The sequence below is a fragment of the Vombatus ursinus genome, unplaced genomic scaffold (assembly GCF_900497805.2).
Source record: "Vombatus ursinus unplaced genomic scaffold, bare-nosed wombat genome assembly UNPS02014818.1, whole genome shotgun sequence".
NCBI lineage: Eukaryota > Metazoa > Chordata > Mammalia > Diprotodontia > Vombatidae > Vombatus > Vombatus ursinus.
In genome coordinates, this window is record NW_020954596.1 from 73,323,676 (window position 1) to 73,342,165 (window position 18,490).

The 18,490-nt window shown below is 36.6% G+C and overlaps 1 protein-coding gene and 1 long non-coding RNA gene across 8 annotated transcripts in view; one reads left to right on the forward strand and one right to left on the reverse strand.

Moving 5' to 3' along the window:
• CENPC (centromere protein C) overlaps positions 1 to 12,509 on the reverse strand; it is a 59,282-nt gene extending 46,773 nt beyond the window's left edge. The window contains exons 1-7 of one of the 7 annotated variants that reach the window (XM_027836571.1): positions 12,180 to 12,509; positions 7,061 to 7,107; positions 6,034 to 6,104; positions 5,198 to 5,307; positions 2,549 to 2,663; positions 1,512 to 1,827; positions 869 to 1,072 (exon numbers count right to left, since the gene is read on the reverse strand). In XM_027836571.1, coding sequence (XP_027692372.1) covers positions 869 to 1,072; positions 1,512 to 1,827; positions 2,549 to 2,663; positions 5,198 to 5,307; positions 6,034 to 6,104; positions 7,061 to 7,107; positions 12,180 to 12,224 — 908 coding nt within the window. In that variant the 5' untranslated portion in view covers positions 12,225 to 12,509. The remainder of the gene's footprint in view (positions 1 to 868; positions 1,073 to 1,511; positions 1,828 to 2,548; positions 2,664 to 5,197; positions 5,308 to 6,033; positions 6,105 to 7,060; positions 7,108 to 12,179) is intronic. The other 6 variants (XM_027836567.1, XM_027836570.1, XM_027836568.1 and 3 more) reach the window with 6 other exon arrangements.
• A 223-nt stretch (positions 12,510 to 12,732) lies between these two features.
• Positions 12,733 to 15,735, forward strand: LOC114023840. The gene is made up of 3 exons (XR_003566832.1): positions 12,733 to 12,760; positions 13,368 to 13,425; positions 14,980 to 15,735. It is a non-coding gene; the product is annotated as an uncharacterized LOC114023840 (long non-coding RNA).
• Positions 15,736 to 18,490: the final 2,755 nt, after the last annotated feature.

An 18,490-nucleotide genomic window follows, 5' to 3' on the forward strand; every position in this document is an offset into this window, starting at 1 on the left:
TCAAGTGTCTGAGGCCAGATTTGAACTCAGGTCCTCCCAACTCCAGGGCCAGTGCTCTATCCACTGTGCCACCTAACTGCCCCTTCAATGATCTTTCCCCTCCATAAACTAGAAATTCCATTTCACCTGATTGTGGAAATTTTCTTAGGTAGTTCCTATGTTCTAAATACTCTACAATTTTTAAATTTTTATTTATTTTTAATTTATGGAACAAGCATTCCCAAAACATATAATAATTTTTAAAAATGACTATATGAAACTACAAATCTATTTATGTACAACTTGCTATTCTTTTAAAATATATAAAAGTTATCATATAAGTTTCCTTTTTTTCCCTCCCCTCTCCCTGCCTCCCTAGACATGGTTACTATTAGATACAAATATGTGTGTGATATTTATATGTAAAATCATTCTATACATATTTCTATTTATCAATTCCTTCTCTGGATGCAGATAGCTTCTTCCTTCATATGTCCTTTGTAGTTAATTTGGGTATTTATAATAGTCAAAATAACTTATTCGCTCAAAGCTGTCCTTAAAACAATATTTCTGTTACTGGAAACAATGTTCTCTTGGTTCTACATATTTATAAAAACATCTTATCACCCATAAAAGACTGCAAGTTACTTGAAGGCAGAGGAATTACCTAATACCTTTAAAACTCAGAATTTTCCTGACTTCTGAGTAAAAAGGAATCATGTCCTCACAGCAAAATTTACATTGCATTTTTACATTGAACTAATGTTTCCCTGAAAAAAGATGAATTATATGCTAATTTTAGATGGAAATAGTAAATTTCCAATAATTGTTACAGAATTTTAAATAAAATACATTTATTTTTCCATCTCAAATCATAATTTTAACTCACCTGTTTCTACAGTTCCTTTTTGCTGCTTCTAAAAGTAATGTCGAAAAACTCATTTCAGTTTTTTGTTGAATTTTCTGTTTTGGATCTTGTGTTGTTTGCTCAGAAGATTCTGATTGTTTCCTCTTTTGTCGTCCTTCTGACACTTTAACATCTTTTTCTCCTTTCTTCAAGGCAGACCAAACTGCTATATCTTCACAGTTTAAGCTATGGATTACAAAAAATAAAACGTGTGTGTGTGTGTGTGTGTATAACTTGTGAAAATATATGTCTATGTGAACATTCAAAAGCAAAGATTAGAATTTTAGATAATATCATAAATTTCATTTCAGAACTTCTCTGAAATTATTCTCTCCACAACTACACTGTAATCCAATTATTAAAGGGTATACTAAATCTTTAAATTAATTTTTAAAAAAATTTTCAAGCTTTTGCATAACACATGTAGCCAAAATGCCACAGTTCTTTTCTTTTGTACCACAATTTTAAGCTGCAATTTATTTTCATTCAAAGGTCTCATTCTTTCTTCCTACTGAAGAACTTAAAGACACTAATACAGAAGTATTACTTTTTTTTCTCAAAATCTGTTATTGTAAAAGACAAAATGTGAAAAGAAAATGCCATTTGAGAAGCGTAAAAAGGTTACCTCTTTTTAGCTTTAAGACTCGATTTGGGAAGCAAAGGTTGTTGGATGACTGAATTTCGAAACATACGACTCCGCCCATCATGTGCAGTAGGAGTAGCTTGCTGAGGTAATGGCAATATCTCTGTTTCCTTGGCCAAAAGACCAGGTGATCCAACTGTTAAATAAAACTCTTCCAGAACTTCATTAGGAATTTTATTAAATTCTTCAGCTCCACTTGAAGCATATCTTAATTTTGGTATATTCTTCAAACCAATTACATCACCTTGTGATAATTTTGGAGGGACCTCAGGGGATGGTGCTAAGAAAAAATTATTAACTAAGGAAAGAACTTTCATATTATTATGAAAATAACATAAAACTCAGTAACCCAGAAATATTTTCAAAAGACTAACATCTTAAGTCTTGAAAACTTTAAAAATGCCTGTTTTAAATGAAATGATTTATTCGCATATCAGATTTTCCAACCCATATAATAAAATGAAGCACTCTTTTAGTTTGTTTTATAAACTTTCAATTTATAGAATTAATTCCCATCAATTATGTCCCTTAAGAATTATTGTTGAATCCATGTGAATGTCACAGGTAGCAACTTTTCAGGAGTAGAATGCTAGCATTTTATTTTCTTATTTACTTAGGAAAAATGACTACCCATAAGTTACCTCCCCATCTCCCTTTCTTCCTTTAAAACTTAATAAAATCAAAGTCTAGCTGAACACACCTCAGCAGAGGGCTCCAAGGAGAATGATCCTTTAAACTTTTTGTTCTGGGTACAAAAGATTAGAAAAAAAGGGGGGAAAAAATCAAGGCAGGCTCCCAAAGATCCTTTAAGACACTTAAAAGCATTAACATTTCTGCAGAGCAAAAATAGAAAGGTACAGAGGACAAGGCAAAAGGTAATAATAGGTTTCAACAGAGGATCTGGAATCTAAGTTAAACTTGGACTTTTTCAAAATTTTGACTAGGGCCAATCCTGAATTCAGTGCAGGTTTCAAAAAATATTCCCTACTCCACTCCCCATCCACATAATTATTACCAACCTGAACTGTTACTCGTTTGATTTTGTAACATAACAGACTGCGGTGAAAAGGCTGAGGTTTTAGCTTTCTTTTTCATTGAAGAAATCCTATCAGACTTTGAAGATGATATATGGCACTGTGTAGGAACAGAAAAAAAGAAGAAAATTTCAGTCTATTGAAAAATAATATTTAAAAATCTAAACTAAAAGGCCAATTTTGACCAAATATATTTGCCAAAGTTACCCATTCTTAAAAGAGGACTGTTGATTCTTTATCAGAGGTTCTTAACCCTTTTTGTGTGTTATGGACCCATAACACACAAATTTCTGGTGAATCTATGACATCTTTTCAGAATATTTTTAAATCCACAAAATAAAATACATAAGACTGTAAATAAACCTAATTACATTGAAACAGTTAATTTTTTTTAAAGTTCATAGACTTTAAGGTTAAGAATTAATTCCCATCTTTAGGTTAAGAATCCCTGCTCAAGATTTTATTGTAAATGTTAATTTACCCTGAGAATCAACTTAATATACATATATTAAAATTAAAATACCTTAAAAGTGCTCTATTAACACTGATGAAATGGAAGGAACAGGTGAAGTAACACAATTCTTTATTACATATATTAAAAGAGGTTTACATGGCAATCAACTGGAAAGTTCTATATATCTGATTCTTCTATACATAACATTTGGATGGATCTCTGATCTCATCAGTGTACCATAACTTCCACCAAAACAGACTGATTACTATCCACGTCTTCTCATTCTTTGATTCTTACAGAGAGTCCACCCAAAAAATTAGGAAGCCTTAATTTTATTGTTTTTATTCTGCACTTAATAAATAAATAAATACCAGAAGGGAAAAAAACCAGTTTAATTCTGTTTATAATAAAACAGGAGGAAAAGATGATCATTTATGTATCTCCAAATCTCTTTTAAATACAGCTTGTTTCTAATATTTTTTTCAATTAGCATTTATTTTTTAACCCTATCACACACAACCCACCTCCAAAAAAAAAAAAAAAAGAAAGAAAAACAAAACCCTGTAACTACTATGCATCATCAAAACAAATTCCCATAATTGGTCACATCCAAAAATTTATTTCTCATTGTGTATCATCACCACTCTGTTAGGAAGTGGGTATCATGCTTCATCACTGGTTGACTGGAAACATGGTTGGTTGCTGAATTGATAAGAACTATTAAGTTTTTCAAAGTTGTTTATTTTTTCAATGTTGTTATTCTACAGATTATTCTCCATGTTCTGCATACTTTACATTAGCTTATATAAGTTTTCCTAGGTTGATTTGATGTCATTTCTTAAAGTAAAATAGTATTTCATCACATTCATATATCATAATTTGTTCAGCCATTCCATTTAGTTTCCAGTTCTTCACCACTACAAAAAGAGCTGCTACAAATGTTTTTTGTATATATGGGTCCCTTTTGTTTTTGATCCTTTGGGGTATAGGCCTAGTAGGGGTATGCCTATGTCAAAGGGTCTACTAAGTTTAGCGACTTTTGAGGCATAGTTTCAAATTGCCTTCCAGAATCTCTGGACCAATTCATAGCTCCATCAATATTGCCTTAAATGTGCATTTCTACATAATAACAATAAAATCTAATAGGCAACAGTAGAAAGGGAAATCATTCAAACTAACTAAAAAATACATAAGATACTCAAGTCAATCTATCAAAGCACGGAAAAGTTGTGTAGGTTCAATTAGAAAGAACTCCTTAAAGAAATAAAAAACCTAAATAATTAAATATTAAATATATTAAATTATTATTTCTTATTAAATAATTCAGTGCTCATAGCAGATAGCTATCAAATGAGGAATGGCAAAACAAATTGTGGTACATGAATGGAATGAAATATGACCATGCTGCAAGAAACTGTAGCAGAGACAAGAAAACAACATACACATGATACAAAACATAACTACAACAATGTAAATGCAAAGAACCACCAAAAAAAAAAAATTGCTAAATTATAACTAATAAGCATGTTCCCAAAGAAGATATGTTAGAAGGTACCTCCTCAACTCTTTTGCAAAGGTGGGAGGTCTACAATCATGGAACATTTGCATATAACGTCAAGGTTTGTTTGTTTTTTTTAATAATTGATGTTACATTTGTTTTTTTTGCCTTTGTTTTTAACTTTTTAAAAAATTCTTATTTATATGGGATAATTTTCTAGGACAGGGTGTGAAAAAAGACTAGGGGAAATTAAGCAATGTAAAAAAATAGATATCAATAAAATGTTCTAAAATGGAAACTAATTGATGATTTATTAAGCTAATTTTAAGTAGCACAGTCACAAGATAAGCAGATTGGTTGGCCCGACAGTAGTATAATGACCTTCCCATATCACCAACATCTCACCCACCCTACTCCTCTAGAAAGGATATATATACTCCTCTAGAAAGGATGTTTGCTCCCACTATGAGCTCTCCTGTGTTGCACATTAATTCCAGATATATAATATACAACTGAAACATGCAGAATCTATTTGCTCCTATACCCTCATAAAACATACAGAATTTTATCATAAAGTCAATGGAAAAACCAGACCAATTTTGAAAAAATAAGCCTTATAACTTTGCTGGAGCATAAATTCCATTCCTTAAAATTAATACTGACCACTACCTTTTTAACTTACCTCTTTGTTTGGTGATGAATAAGAATCATTTCTTAATTTGCAAGGAGTAGAACAAAGAGTTGGACTTCCAGGATTTGTGTTAAAGCCAGTATCAGAACCTAAAAAAGAGTCTAAAATTTAGAATTTAAAATACCATGTAAATGATTAAAATGTACTTTTTGATACACTTCATGTAATTTTAAACCCAAAAACAGCTATCTCTGTATAAGCCTTTAAGTGTAAAGCAAATCCAAGTACTTACTTTTGAAGGTTGTACATACAACTAAACTATGTTAATCCAATGTGAACATATGTACACATATGTAAAAAAGCATTAAAAGAATGGATGTAGCTTTTTGATAGTTGCCAGACATATTATTACGATTTGCAATATCTCTCCAAAGAAAAAACAAAGAATAATTTATGTTGCAACACTTTTCCTTGATGTTGGCTGTGTTGAGGGGATTGGGACGAGAAAGGTAGCAGAGGAAATGGTTGGTGATAGAAGAGACATCTCTTCTTTTGTAAACTTTAGAAATAGAACTTCTGCTTCTGTTTTTCCCCACATAGCCTTATTATATCATCTTAACTCTTAACCTTCAAAAGTAGTTAAATACTTGGATCAAGAACTTGGAGGTGAAATCCAAATACAAAAGTCATCCCCATTCACTGAGTACCATGTAAAAAAGTACAAATATCAACTGGCAAAACAGTGAATTTCATATTATACTCTTTAAATCAAAGAAAAGCATTTTTACAAATATGTTCATTTAAACATTTTATTTTTAACATTAAAATAAGCTAAATCTTCATTTGTTCCAGCCATCTCCACATATAAATTAGAAATACAGGCTTACTTTTTTCTTCAAAACAGTCTTGTATGTTTTCCAGTATGTTTGGACCTTGCCATAGATCAGTATCAGGAACCCTATAGTAAAAGAAAGAGATAAAAGGAGAGTGCTTAGGACATGTAAATTGTCATTTATTGCCAAGATTCCACTGCTCTACTTTAAAATTCTTAAATAAATTCATTTAGGAAGACATTGGCATCCTTACTTTATGAATACTTGAAAAAAGTACTTCAAGATCTAAAGTTCAGTATCTAAAGTACTAAATTCAGAAATTAAATATTATATTATTTTATGTAAAGGACCATATGAATTCATATATCATTAAAGGAAAATTTTGCTACTTACTAAAACTTTCACTTAACTAAAAAAGTCCTAAAATCACCAGACTTATAACTACTTTAGAAATTATCTAGTCCAACCTGCTCAGTTTATAAATCATAAAATGAAGATTCTGAGAGTTTACATGCTTTATCCAACCAAGGTCACACAGGTAGTACTGTCACTGATTTAGAATTCCAATTTGAGTCCAATGACTCCAAATCCAGGGCTCCTGCCAATGGATTCTACTAGAATATAAATTCCTTGTGGGAAGGAAGAGTATCATTCTGCATTTCTTACAAGAACTGTTTAAAAGGATCAGTGAGATAAAAGGGGCTTCAAAGGTCTTCTAGTCCAACTCTTTACATTTGTAATATAAGGAAACTTCTGAGGCTCAAAGAGGTTGTGACTAGGTCAAGGTTATATAGGTAGTATTTGAACCTAAGTCCACGAACTAAAGTCAATATTTGTTCCACTGTACAAATAAATACTTACTGAGTAGAAGAGTAATTAGATGGTAATATTCCCTTCTATTAATGTGAATAACTGAGACCTGACTCTAAATTAAAAACATTTTCCCAGTCATAAGTAATATTAAAATTTTAAACAAATCTTAAATTTAAAAACTCCTACAATATAGTCCTTCAGTAAAACAAATGAATTTATTCATTAAAGTTTGATATGAAAAAATATAAAAGCCTTTATAAAACATCACCTAGAAGTATAGCAAAATCTTGTTCTGTAGCTAATTTTCAGGTGATCCTGGAAAAGAAAAAAGAAAAAGTAAATTATTTACCTAGATTTAATATTTGAATTGTTTAAAAAAAATACAGCTGAATTGTAAATAATTATTTAAATTGATCACATATGACAAGTTGACATGACTTCTCCTTATTGGTCTCCTCTAAATGCTCCTATCTCCCTATTTTTGTTGAAGGTCTTCCTAGTCATGTTCCCAGTCATCCTAATATATAACCTGGGAGTCATACTACAGAAGAGGCTCTTAATCCAGAGTTTGTGAACTTTTTAAAAATTTTGATAATTATTTCAATATAACTGGTTTCCTTTACCATCTTATGTATTTAATTTTGTGTATTTAAAAACATTCTCAGAAGAGGATCTTAGCTTCGTAAGACTGGCAAAAAGGTCCATGATACAAAAAATGTTAAGAATTCCTATCCTAAAGAGTTTTTCCTCCACTCCCACACTCAAAGTAGTCATAATCTGCCAAATTTACTTCCACAACACCTCAAACACCAGCAGTTCCCTTCTTTCTACACTCATTATATCCACTTTCAGAGTAGTTCAGACAAAGGTCTAATTACCTCTCCTCTGAGCTACTGTAACTGGTTTTCCAATTGGTCTTCCTAATTGGTCTCCCTCCCAGCATTCTCTCCTTTTCAAATTTCCATGTAGCTGACAAAATAATCTCAGTGAGGCAGAGATCTATGTCTTTTCTCTGTTCAAAAATTATCAGCAACTCCAACATGAAGTTGTGGTCTTTTCACAGTAGTCTCTTTATACTATCTATCTAGCTAAACAGGGCTACTAGACTTTCCAATACAAAAAAAAAAAAAAAAATTAGACCCTCTTCAAGTATTTATCTCCCTCTTAAGACCAATGGCTATCTCTAGTATCCATCTAGTCAATGTCTTTCTCAATCACTGATTATTCAAAAGGTCTTCAAAAGAGAATGATTTCAATATCAAAGGATTAAGAGAGTCCCTAGAATCTAAGGCCCAGATAATGAAGCTCTAGAATACTTATGTAACAATTGACTCTCTTTATGACTCTGCTCCTAAAGTTAAGTGGAAAAATAGGTAAAATGCTACTATGCTATTACATGATTCTGTCAGAAAAGTTATGCCTAATTAGTTTCCATCACTGTTTCCTAAAACTGACATAACATCAGGTATGTGTGGTGAAGGAAACAGAGATGGACTTGGGGCTGGAAAACCTGAGTTCACAAAATCTGAGAACGAAAATCAGGACTTTAGCTGTCCCTTAATGTAACCAACATCTGAAAAGAATCCTCCACTACAACATAACTGACAAGTAGTTTTCCAGACTCTACTTCAAAAGATTTTTAATGAAAGGGAACCCTCCACCTCCTGAGGCAGACTATTCCATTTTTGGATAGCTCCAATTGTTATAAAGTGTTTGTTTATAAAAAGTCAAAATTATCCCCTTTGCTCCTGGCCCTGCCCTCTTTAGCCAAACAAAATAAGTCTAATTCATGTACTGGAAGACAGCTATTTGAAGAGTTTACGCTGTTTGAAGAGTTTTCTTTTCTCCAAGCTAAACATCCCTAGTTCTTTCAACTGATATTCATATGACTTGGACTCGTGTTGATTTCAATCCTCTAGATTATCTACTTTATCAGAGTCCTTACTATACTGGGAGCCAAATCTGAACACGTTTACATTTTAGTGGGTGAATATAGCAGGAACACAGATATCAGGAGGTTCTCACTGTCAGAGTATTCAATGCCTGAATCACCTTTCTCCCCATGCAAGTCACAGTCTTAAAAAAAAATTGTTTGGAGTACTGAAAGGTTAAGTGACCTGCTCTGTCAGAGGTATAACTTGAATACAGGTCTTACTGATGATGAGGCCAACTCTCTAGGTACTACTGCCTAGAAATAATGTTGCAAAGTTTTCTGAGGAAGCAAAAGCCTCAAAACACAAAGATATTCACTAAAGAACTTACCACTTAAAAAATTAGGCTCTCTTCAATCTCTCTCTTAAAACCAGTGGTTATCCTTAGCATTCATATAGTCAATGTCTTTGTCAATCAATGATTGTCCAAAAAGTTTTCAAAAGAGAATGATTTCAATATGAAAAGAGAGGCCCTAGCCTCTAATGCCCAGATGATGAAGCTCTAGAATATTTATGTAACAATGACCCTCTTTATGATTCTTGTATGAAAGTGGTAGAAAAAATTAAAATAAGTAAAATCCTACTATGCTATTAGAATTCCACGAAAAAAATTACGCCTAAAAAACCATTTGATTAATTCTTCGTTCATTTGTTCTTTGTTCATTCTAAGAATTAGAGACAAATTATTAAACTTAAGAAAAAACAAACATCCTCAGAATTTTTCAGTTTTGTTTTTTAAAGATAAAATCCCAACAGTACTTTTTCATGTTATTTACAAAGAAATGTTATTCTCTGCTTTAAGTTGATTCATTTTAGGTGGACTTTTTCCTATACCAATTTCCTCAAACAAGGAGGTCTTATACAAGATTATTTGAAGACGAAGAAAGTACTCACAGCAGAGACCAGGAATGGCTTCCTGTGGGAAGTACCATATGAGCTGAGGCTTGAGGTAAGCCAGGAAATTCTAAGAAGCAAAGGTGAAGAAGTGAATTCCAGACAGAGAGGTATTTGCCTTTACAAAGACAGGGAAGCAACGAATGGCACTCAGAGTTAAGTGCACAGTAGTACCTAGGACAATTTGGCTAGAACATACCATGCATGAAGGGAAATAAAGCAATTTACATGAGTCTGGAAATGTAGAAATGGAACCCGACTATGAAAGGCTTTAGATACAATACCAAGTTTGTATTTTATCCTGATAGAAGTAAGAAACTCTGAAAGATTTTTAAGCAGTGCTTTGAAAAGGTCAGTCTTGTGCTTTCAGAAAATTATTTGGACAGTTAATTTGGAGAGACTAAAAGTTGAGAGGTCAAATTGTTGTGGTAATTCAGTTGAGAGCTTAAGAGTCCCCTTACTTTGAACAGTGTCTGTTTATGTGGAAGAAAGAGAACAGCAGATGAACAAATGGAGATGTTGTGGTGATAGAACTGACAAGACTTGCCAAATGACTGAGGATAAAGGGATGAGTCTAAGATAAACCTGGGTGACTAGAAGAAAGTGTCCTCAACAGAAATAGAGAAGTTTAGAGAAAGAATGGGTTTAGAGGGAAAGATAATGAGCTCCATTATGTACCCATTGAGTCCAAGATTCCTATGGGACAGCCAGCTGGATCTAACAGAAATTTGGTAAAACAGGCCTGGAGCTCAGGAGAGAAACTATCTCCTGTCTCCATGTCTTTACACAAATAATCATTAGCATAAGGTATATAGATCTGGGAATCATCTGCATAGACATAACTGAATCTGTGGGAATTGATTAGACAGACAGAGCTTTAGGGGATATATCCACACATGGGGGCCCGACATGGTTGATGGATGATTCAGCAAAGGAAACTGAGAATGTCAGTCAGATGGGAGAACCAGGAAAACATAGTATCATGAAAACTCTTGTTGTCAATAATGTCAAACACTACAAGACCAAGAAAAGGTCTAAGAGAATACTGGCAACCTTGGAAAGAAGAGTTTATAAGTGATGAGGTCAGAAGCCAAACTACAAAAGACTGAAAAATGAAATAACAGAAAGGAAGTGGAAGCAAGGGAGTGTGAAGAGAAGTATGATTTTTCTTATCAATTAATGTGATATATGTAATGAATATACTAATAAATACAATGCTCATAATCACTGGCTGTGTACCTTAAGTGAAGCAAATCAAAGACTGTAGAACCTGTTCCCATCACTTGAACTCTGGTCCTTCGACCCGCCAAGTCACAACCCCCAAAGACTGGGCTGCAGAAGGGTCGTGGGAAACCATTTTGGTCCTAAGGAACGATTGTTTGTAATAAGAGATAGGTCTCTTGGAGGGGAAAAAGGTAAAAATTTAAGCAATGTAAAAACAAAAGATAAATAAAAATTTATTTAAAAAAACAGAAAAAGGAAGAGAAAGAAGCTCAGATGGGGACGCAGACAAGCAAGAAAGTATTGGTACTATCTGCAGGGAATGGTAGCAGGTGAAAACCGTTTTTAACTAGAAAGCTAACAGCATAGTGTATCACAGAAATCCGGAGAGGTGATCAAGTCAATATAAGTAAGGCGTTTATTTCTCCCCAGATTACAACGTGCTAGGCATGGGGAAATACAAAGAAAGATTAAAAAACTGTCCCAGTCCTCAATTAATTACCTCCAATTTATCCTCCACATAGAGTGGGTGAATGTAATTGTTTGCAGGTAGTTTCCTGCCCCGCCCCCTCCCCGTAGAACTTGAACTCCCTGCACTTAGCATAAGTAACACTTAATAAATGCTTGCAAAATTGTAGACAAGTCCGGACCAAAAAATTAACAATTTCATCTGAAATAAATAATATGGCAGGCAAAATCCCAAATAAAACTCCAAACCATTGATAAAACTTTAACAAAATAATAAATTTATGTGCTCAGTCCCCTTCCAACGTCTTTGTTTACTCTGTGCTTAGCACAGGGCCCCGCCCGCCCGTAGTAGGGCTTTATAAACAAGAGTTTGCTAGCCACCAGGTAGGAAGGTGAAAAGCCATTCAACAGGCACTTCCACCCCCTAAAGATGAATGGCAGACGGCAGCTTCAGTTAAGGTCTCACTCAAGCATCAGGCCAGAAGCCAGGGAAGGTTGGTAACTCACACTCTGCCGGGTCAGGCGGGCAATGGTCCCCCGACCCCTACCCCAACGACTGGACCAGCCTGGGGCGTGCCACCCCGGGACCTTTCCTCCGAGCTGTCAGGCTGCCTCCGCCCCAGCTCCACCCGCGGGCACCCAGTCCTGGCATCCCTGCGGGCCGGCCCGTACCTCAGCTCCGCTTCCCTCGCCCCCTCTCCCTCTCTCCAGCCGACCGCTCCCAGGCCCAGCGTAGAGAGCAGTAAACTGAGGCTGAGGGCAGTCCTGGCGGCAGCCCCAGGGCCCGCCCCTCTCCCCGCCCCCTTCGCTCCTAGACCAAAGCCACCGCGGCCAAGAGCCGTTAGTTCAAAACGACCACCACCACCGACTTACCAGGTCAGAGGAAGCCATGGCCACACCACAGGGCCCCGGCCTCATGGGCCCAAGTCCGTGGTGGGGAAGGGGGCGACGCGTGTGGAGCGAATGGTGCTGGCCGACCCAAGCCGGGTCGCTGGGTGAGGGGAGACGTCTCGGAATGCTCTTGGTGGACTGGGGAGTCGAAGGGCGGACACGCCACAGACACTCGGGTCAGTGTCTCCAAGCTCCCACGCACTCTCAGAGCCGTCCCCTCAACCCGCCAAGCTCGCGGCAAAGGGGGGGGGGGGAAAGTTTGAAAACCGGAGGCACATGCGCAGAAGTGGACTCGAGCTCACTTTCCAGAGTCCCGGAAGAAACTTACGGTTGAGGAAGAAGACGCCTCCCCCTCCCCGCCTCCTCCCCCTTCCCGCCTCCTCCAGCCCTTCCCGCACCCAGCCCTCTGAGCCTGGGCTGGAATTGGCGCGAGCGACAGCCTGCCTGGCTGGGATTGGCGCGAGCGACAGCCTGCCTGGCTGGGATTGGCTAATTTGTTGCAGTCAGGCCCACGCCTCCCATTTGTGACCGTTGGGTTTTCTGTTGCTCACGGTGAAGCCCAGGTTAGTGTGTCGGTGAGACGCTGAGTAAGTGAGAATGAGTGAGTGAGTGTGCGAAGCCAGAAAAGAGTTTTTAAGTGAGTGGCGGTGAGAAGTTCTATGTGCGTGAGAAAGTTTATGTCTGTGTTAGCGGAGAGGAATTTTTTTATGGAAGTATGTGGATAAGTGTGTGTGAGTGTTAGAGGGGAGGGACTGGTGTATCGACTACTGAGAAAGTGTGTTACCGGAAATGGATTTGTTTTATAGATACTGAGAAAGTTCGAATGTGTTGTAGTGGAGAGAGACTGTGTAAGTGTTGGTGCATAAGTATATTCTTAGTTGCCTCTTTCATATATATGTACGTATATATATAGAGAGAGAGAGAGAGACACACACATTCATACATATATGCATGTATATATACATACGTACATATATTCATATATAAAAATGATTATATATTTATATATGCTATTATATATAATAGTGTATGTGTATGTGTGTATATATATACACACATACACATACACATATATAATCACATTTGTGTAAGAGAAGTGCTATGCTCAGAAAATCCTATGTTGAAAACAAAACAGTCCCTCCAGGGGGATTCTACTTTCTCCTTTGGCAGGGATACAGCTGCACATAGAATGAATAGAAGATGTTTTAAGAAGAGGGCTGCACCCCAGGTATCATCCTGACTCCTCACTCTCACTACCCCACCCCCATAATCCAGTCTGTTTCGGAAGTCTGTAGATTTCACTTTTGCAATATCTCTCCAATACTTCCCCTTCTGTTCTGACTGCCACCACCCTAGTGCAGGTCTTCATCACCTCACACCTGTATTTCAGTAGACTGCTGATGGGGTCTGCCTGCATCAGTTCTCTTCCCCACTCCAATCCATCCTCCATCAGTCACTAAAATGATTTTCCTAAAGCCTAAGTCATTCAACCCCCCCCCCCCCAAGCCCCGTACATACACACACACTCAAACTCAGGTGATTCCTTGTTACCTCCAGGATCAAATACAAAATCTTCTGTTTGCTGTTCAAATCCCTTCATAACCTGCAGTCTCTGTCTCCACATTTCTTATGCTAGACCCCAACCCCCAATACCCTGCAATCCTGTGACACTGGCCTCCTTGCTGCTCCTCAGAAAAGACACTGGCACCTCCCTACTCTATCCATTTCCCCACATTGCTTCTGTTAAGTATGGAAAGGTACTTTGGAGCCAGATTTTAGAAGGTTGCTGAATGCCAGATTGAGGAGTTTTAATTGCCCTAAAGTAGGGAGGTTCTTAACTTTTTTTTCAAGGACCCCTTTGGCAGTCTAATGAAGCCTGTGAATCCTTTCTTGGAATGTTATTTTTGTTGTTGTGGGTTTTTTTTTTGTTTTGTTAATAATCGAAAGAAATATTAAGTTTTCTACTGGTAATGCAGCATATTCATAAGTAAATATAGGATAAATGCAAAATCAATATAATGTGATTTTAGGGGAAGGGATATAAACAACTAGAGTATTAAGGAACTTTGAAAGAAGCTAGAGGTTCCAAAAGGAAGAGGCAAGAAGGGGATACAGCCTGGGCAAAGGCATAGGGAAGAACACGGAATGTCATATACAGAAAAGAGCAATTAGACCAATTTGGCTGGGACATACACTGCATATGAGGGAGTGAGGTAGGAGGAAGGATTCAAGATATATAGATGGATATATGGATTTAGGAATCATAAACAGAGAGAAAATAATTGAGACCATGGAGGCAGATGTGATCATCAAAAAGGAGAAGGTAGATAAAGCAAGTAATCTAGATCTTTGGAGAGCTGATATTAAAGGTTTCAAAGGAAGGAAAAGTAGGATCCCATGGACTAAAATTCTGTAAGAAAAGTCAAGCCAGGAAGTCTGGGAAGTTCTCAAGAATGAAATTCTGGGGGCAGCTCGGTGGCGCAGTGGATTGAGTGCCGGTGCTGGAGTCAGGAGGACCTTAGTTCAAATGTGGCCTCAGACAAATGACACTTACTAGCTGTGTAACCTTGGGCAAGTCACTTAACCCCATTGCCTAGCCAAAAAAAAAAAGAAATTCTGAGAAATGGAAACAAATTCAAATAAGGAAGAAAAGGAGTTTTCCTTAATTTTTAAAAAATTGATATTCACTTACCTTTTCTCTTCTTCCTTTCTTCCTTCTTCCCTTCCTCTCTTTCCTGCCTTTTTTTTTCATTCTTTCTCTTCTTTATTTCCTTCTGATTAGGTCTCCGTATCTCATCCACGTTGGAAGTGAAACAGCTCCTCATAGGTTGATGTGCAAAGAAGCTTTGGCCCACTTTGTTTCTGACCTGGGCCAGTTTGCTGTTCCTTAGGCAGCCCGGTCTCCTCCCCCACACCTCCACCCCCACCCTACCCCTGCTCCTGGGGTTCATCATATTGGCACCCCAATCAGCTTAGCTGTACTGTAGCTCAGAACATATGAACTTAGACGCCAGTCTTAGACTCCCTAATAACAGGATTATAGGCATGAGTCACCAAACACAGCTCATTTCTGAATGTGTCCCTATAAAAAGAAAAAATAAGTTCAGCAAAACCAACATACAGATTACAGGGATATTAATCCATATGATATGTGTAACATATATACTATTAATTTAGATTTCTCAGAGCTGCCTCTTCTGCTTACAATGCAACTTGAAATGATCAAACCCTTGACAATGCTCTCACAATCACTACATTCCTGTGCCTGTTTACGTTAAGTGAAGTGAATCAAAGATTGTAGAACCTGTTCCTGTCACAATTCTGGTCCTGCACCCTACCAAGTAAGGACCCCCAAAGACTTGAAACAATACCGTTCCCACAAGACTCCAGAACACCTGTATTGTCCCGCACTCATGGGTTTGTCATGGGCAACCCATGCAGTCCCTGGAAATGATTGTAATCTACCCTTCCCCCCTTTCCCACTTGTGTTTATGTACATAAACTCTTCCTTTACGCCAGCAAGTAAGAGCATTCCTCACTCTGAAAGTAATTAATTAAATTACTACTTGTTTCCTGGCACTCCTGTCTCTAGTCTGTTTTGTGTGGCTCTAAGTATTCATAAGTTAGAGACTGATCCTGTCCTGACTACATTTAAAATTCTGTTAAAATATATGTACAAAAGATGGAAGCAAAGACAGATAATGGAAGAAGAATACAGCAGTGTAGAACTACCTTATAAGTATCAGGAGTGCTAACACTCCAATTGATCTGAGACTGGCAAGGAAAGCTAAAAGCAACACAAAGGGGAAAAAACAGGCATGAAGAGAAGATCAGACTGTACCTTGGGAATAGATATGAGGTTGTGTGGTTCTGAGACTCTTTTATTCCTACCATATTGATCATCAGCTTGAGTAAGTTCTCAAAAACACAACTCTGATGAAAATGGATCCCAACAGGAATACACACAAAACCATTTGTCCCATAATACCTTCAGTACTTGTAAAAGCCTTTTGGTTACTTGATAGACTGATGCATGTAGAATGAAAGATAAAAGGTCTTTTACCGCTAGATGTTGCTTATGTTTTTATCTTCTTCCAAAGATAAGTCTATACACACCAGCTCCAGAGATTTGCTAGTACTTATTTTCTCCAAAAAAAAAAAAAGCTGTAGGAGAAGTTGTGGATGAAAGAGCTGAATAATCTGGAAAGTTCTCTGGTGTACTGGAGAGGTGCAAGCATGGTCCTTTCAAGTTCCTTCCCCAGCACTTGAAGTACGGAATGTCACCAAAGTCGACATGGTATGATTCTTAATGGCCTCTTATATGTCAAGGAGTCCATTCAGCACAATTCTTAATCTCAAAAATACAGTCTTCAAAGAGGGCCCATGCCTAATACAATTAGTGGGTCTTGAGATCACAAGCTCCCCAAATACAAAATTATGCAAATTCAACAAAAAAAATTTTTTACATTTATCGCAATTTTTAAAGACCCAGAGAATATTCACATCTTTTTCTAATTACCAAATGCACCAGGTACAGTTTTCTTAATCTTACTGAATCAGTGGAAACTTCTCCCCTTTCCACTGAAAGGACTTACATGCAGCCAGAAGCATGGTAGCCCCAGCATGTAAGACTCCTGACATCAGGGCATATACTAGGGGTTCCCCTTGCCCTACATTGCCTTTCCTCTACTTCAACCATGAGATCAGAGAAAAGGTCATATTGATCTATTCTTCCATCTATGATAAATATTCTTGACCAGGTCTAACTCAGGTCTGCTCTATGATTCAGGCTCAGGACTAGAATGAAATGAGCCCCTCATAGACAAGCATTTAACAAAAACAAATTCGTATAATAACAAGGAAAGAATATTCAGCAAAGGTAAACATTAAATTAGGCACAGTGGCATCCTAATACCATATGTAAGAATAAGTTCAAAGCACTTTTTTGTGTTTGGCTGGCCAATACAGATATGAAAAACTAGAAATATAGAAGAGACAATGATTTTTCCTTCTACTTTCTCCTCTTCCCATTCATCTACATGGAAGATCAAAAGGTTATTTGAGTTGAAAAAATTGGAGAGTCATTAACCAAGAGTAATTGGTAGTTTAGAGATAAATATCCTTTATATGGATGATGGGAAAACATAGTCAAAAATTCAGAGATTAAAAAAAGATAGTAAAAGGAATACTTATTATGAACTCCAATAAAATCTGACAATGAAAGTCAAACATTTGCACTGGGAAGTTGAATCCAAAGAAAATATTTAGCTGACATATTAGGTATGTGCGAGAAACAGGGCAGAACTTTCTACTATTAAAAGCCTAAGAGGCAGAATAATAGTGTTAAAATCACCAGATCTGAAGCTGGTAAATGTCTGTTCAAATCCTGATTGATGCCACTTCCTACCTGTGTGATACTGGGAAAATCACTTAGCCTCCTTGGTTCTTCAGTTGCCTTACATAATAAAGACACTGGAATAGTTGACTTTTAAGGTCCCTTTTAAATTTTTTTAAATCTTAATTTATTTTTAACATTTTTTAAAATTTTAAATTCTAAATTCCCTCTCCCACTTACCGTGAAGACAAGCAGTATAATACCAATTATACATGTGAAGTCATGCAAAACATATTTCCATATTAGCGTTGTTATTAAAAAAATTAAAAGCAAGAAACAAAGAAAGTTTAAAAAAAATGCTTCATTCAGAGTTCATTAGTTTTCCTTCTGAAAGTGGACAGCATTTTTCATCATTGGCACTTTGGAATTGTCTTGGATCATTGTATTAATCAGAGTAGCTAAGTCTTCCACATTTGATCATTGTTATAATATTGCTGTTGCTGTATACAATGTTCTCCTGGTTCTCCTACTTTACTTTGCATCAGTTCACATAGGTTTTCCCAGGTTTTTCTGAAACCATTCTGCTTGTCATTATACCACAGTAGTATTCCATCACAATCATGTACCATAACTTGTTCAGCTATTCCCCATTTGATGGGCATCCCCTCAATTTCCAATTCTTTGCCACCACAAAAAGAGCTGCTATAAATAGTTTTGTACATGTGGGTCCTTTTCCCATATGTATGATCTCTTTGGGATCCAGCCCTAGAAGTGCTATTGCTGGGTCAAAGGGTATGCACAGTTTTATAATTCTTTATGCATAATTTGAAATTGATCTCCAGAATAATTGGACAAATTCATAACTCCACCAAGAGTACATTACTGTCTCTATTTTTCCACATCCCCCCGGCCTTTATCATTTTCCTTTTCTGTCATATTAGGCACTCTAATACGTGTC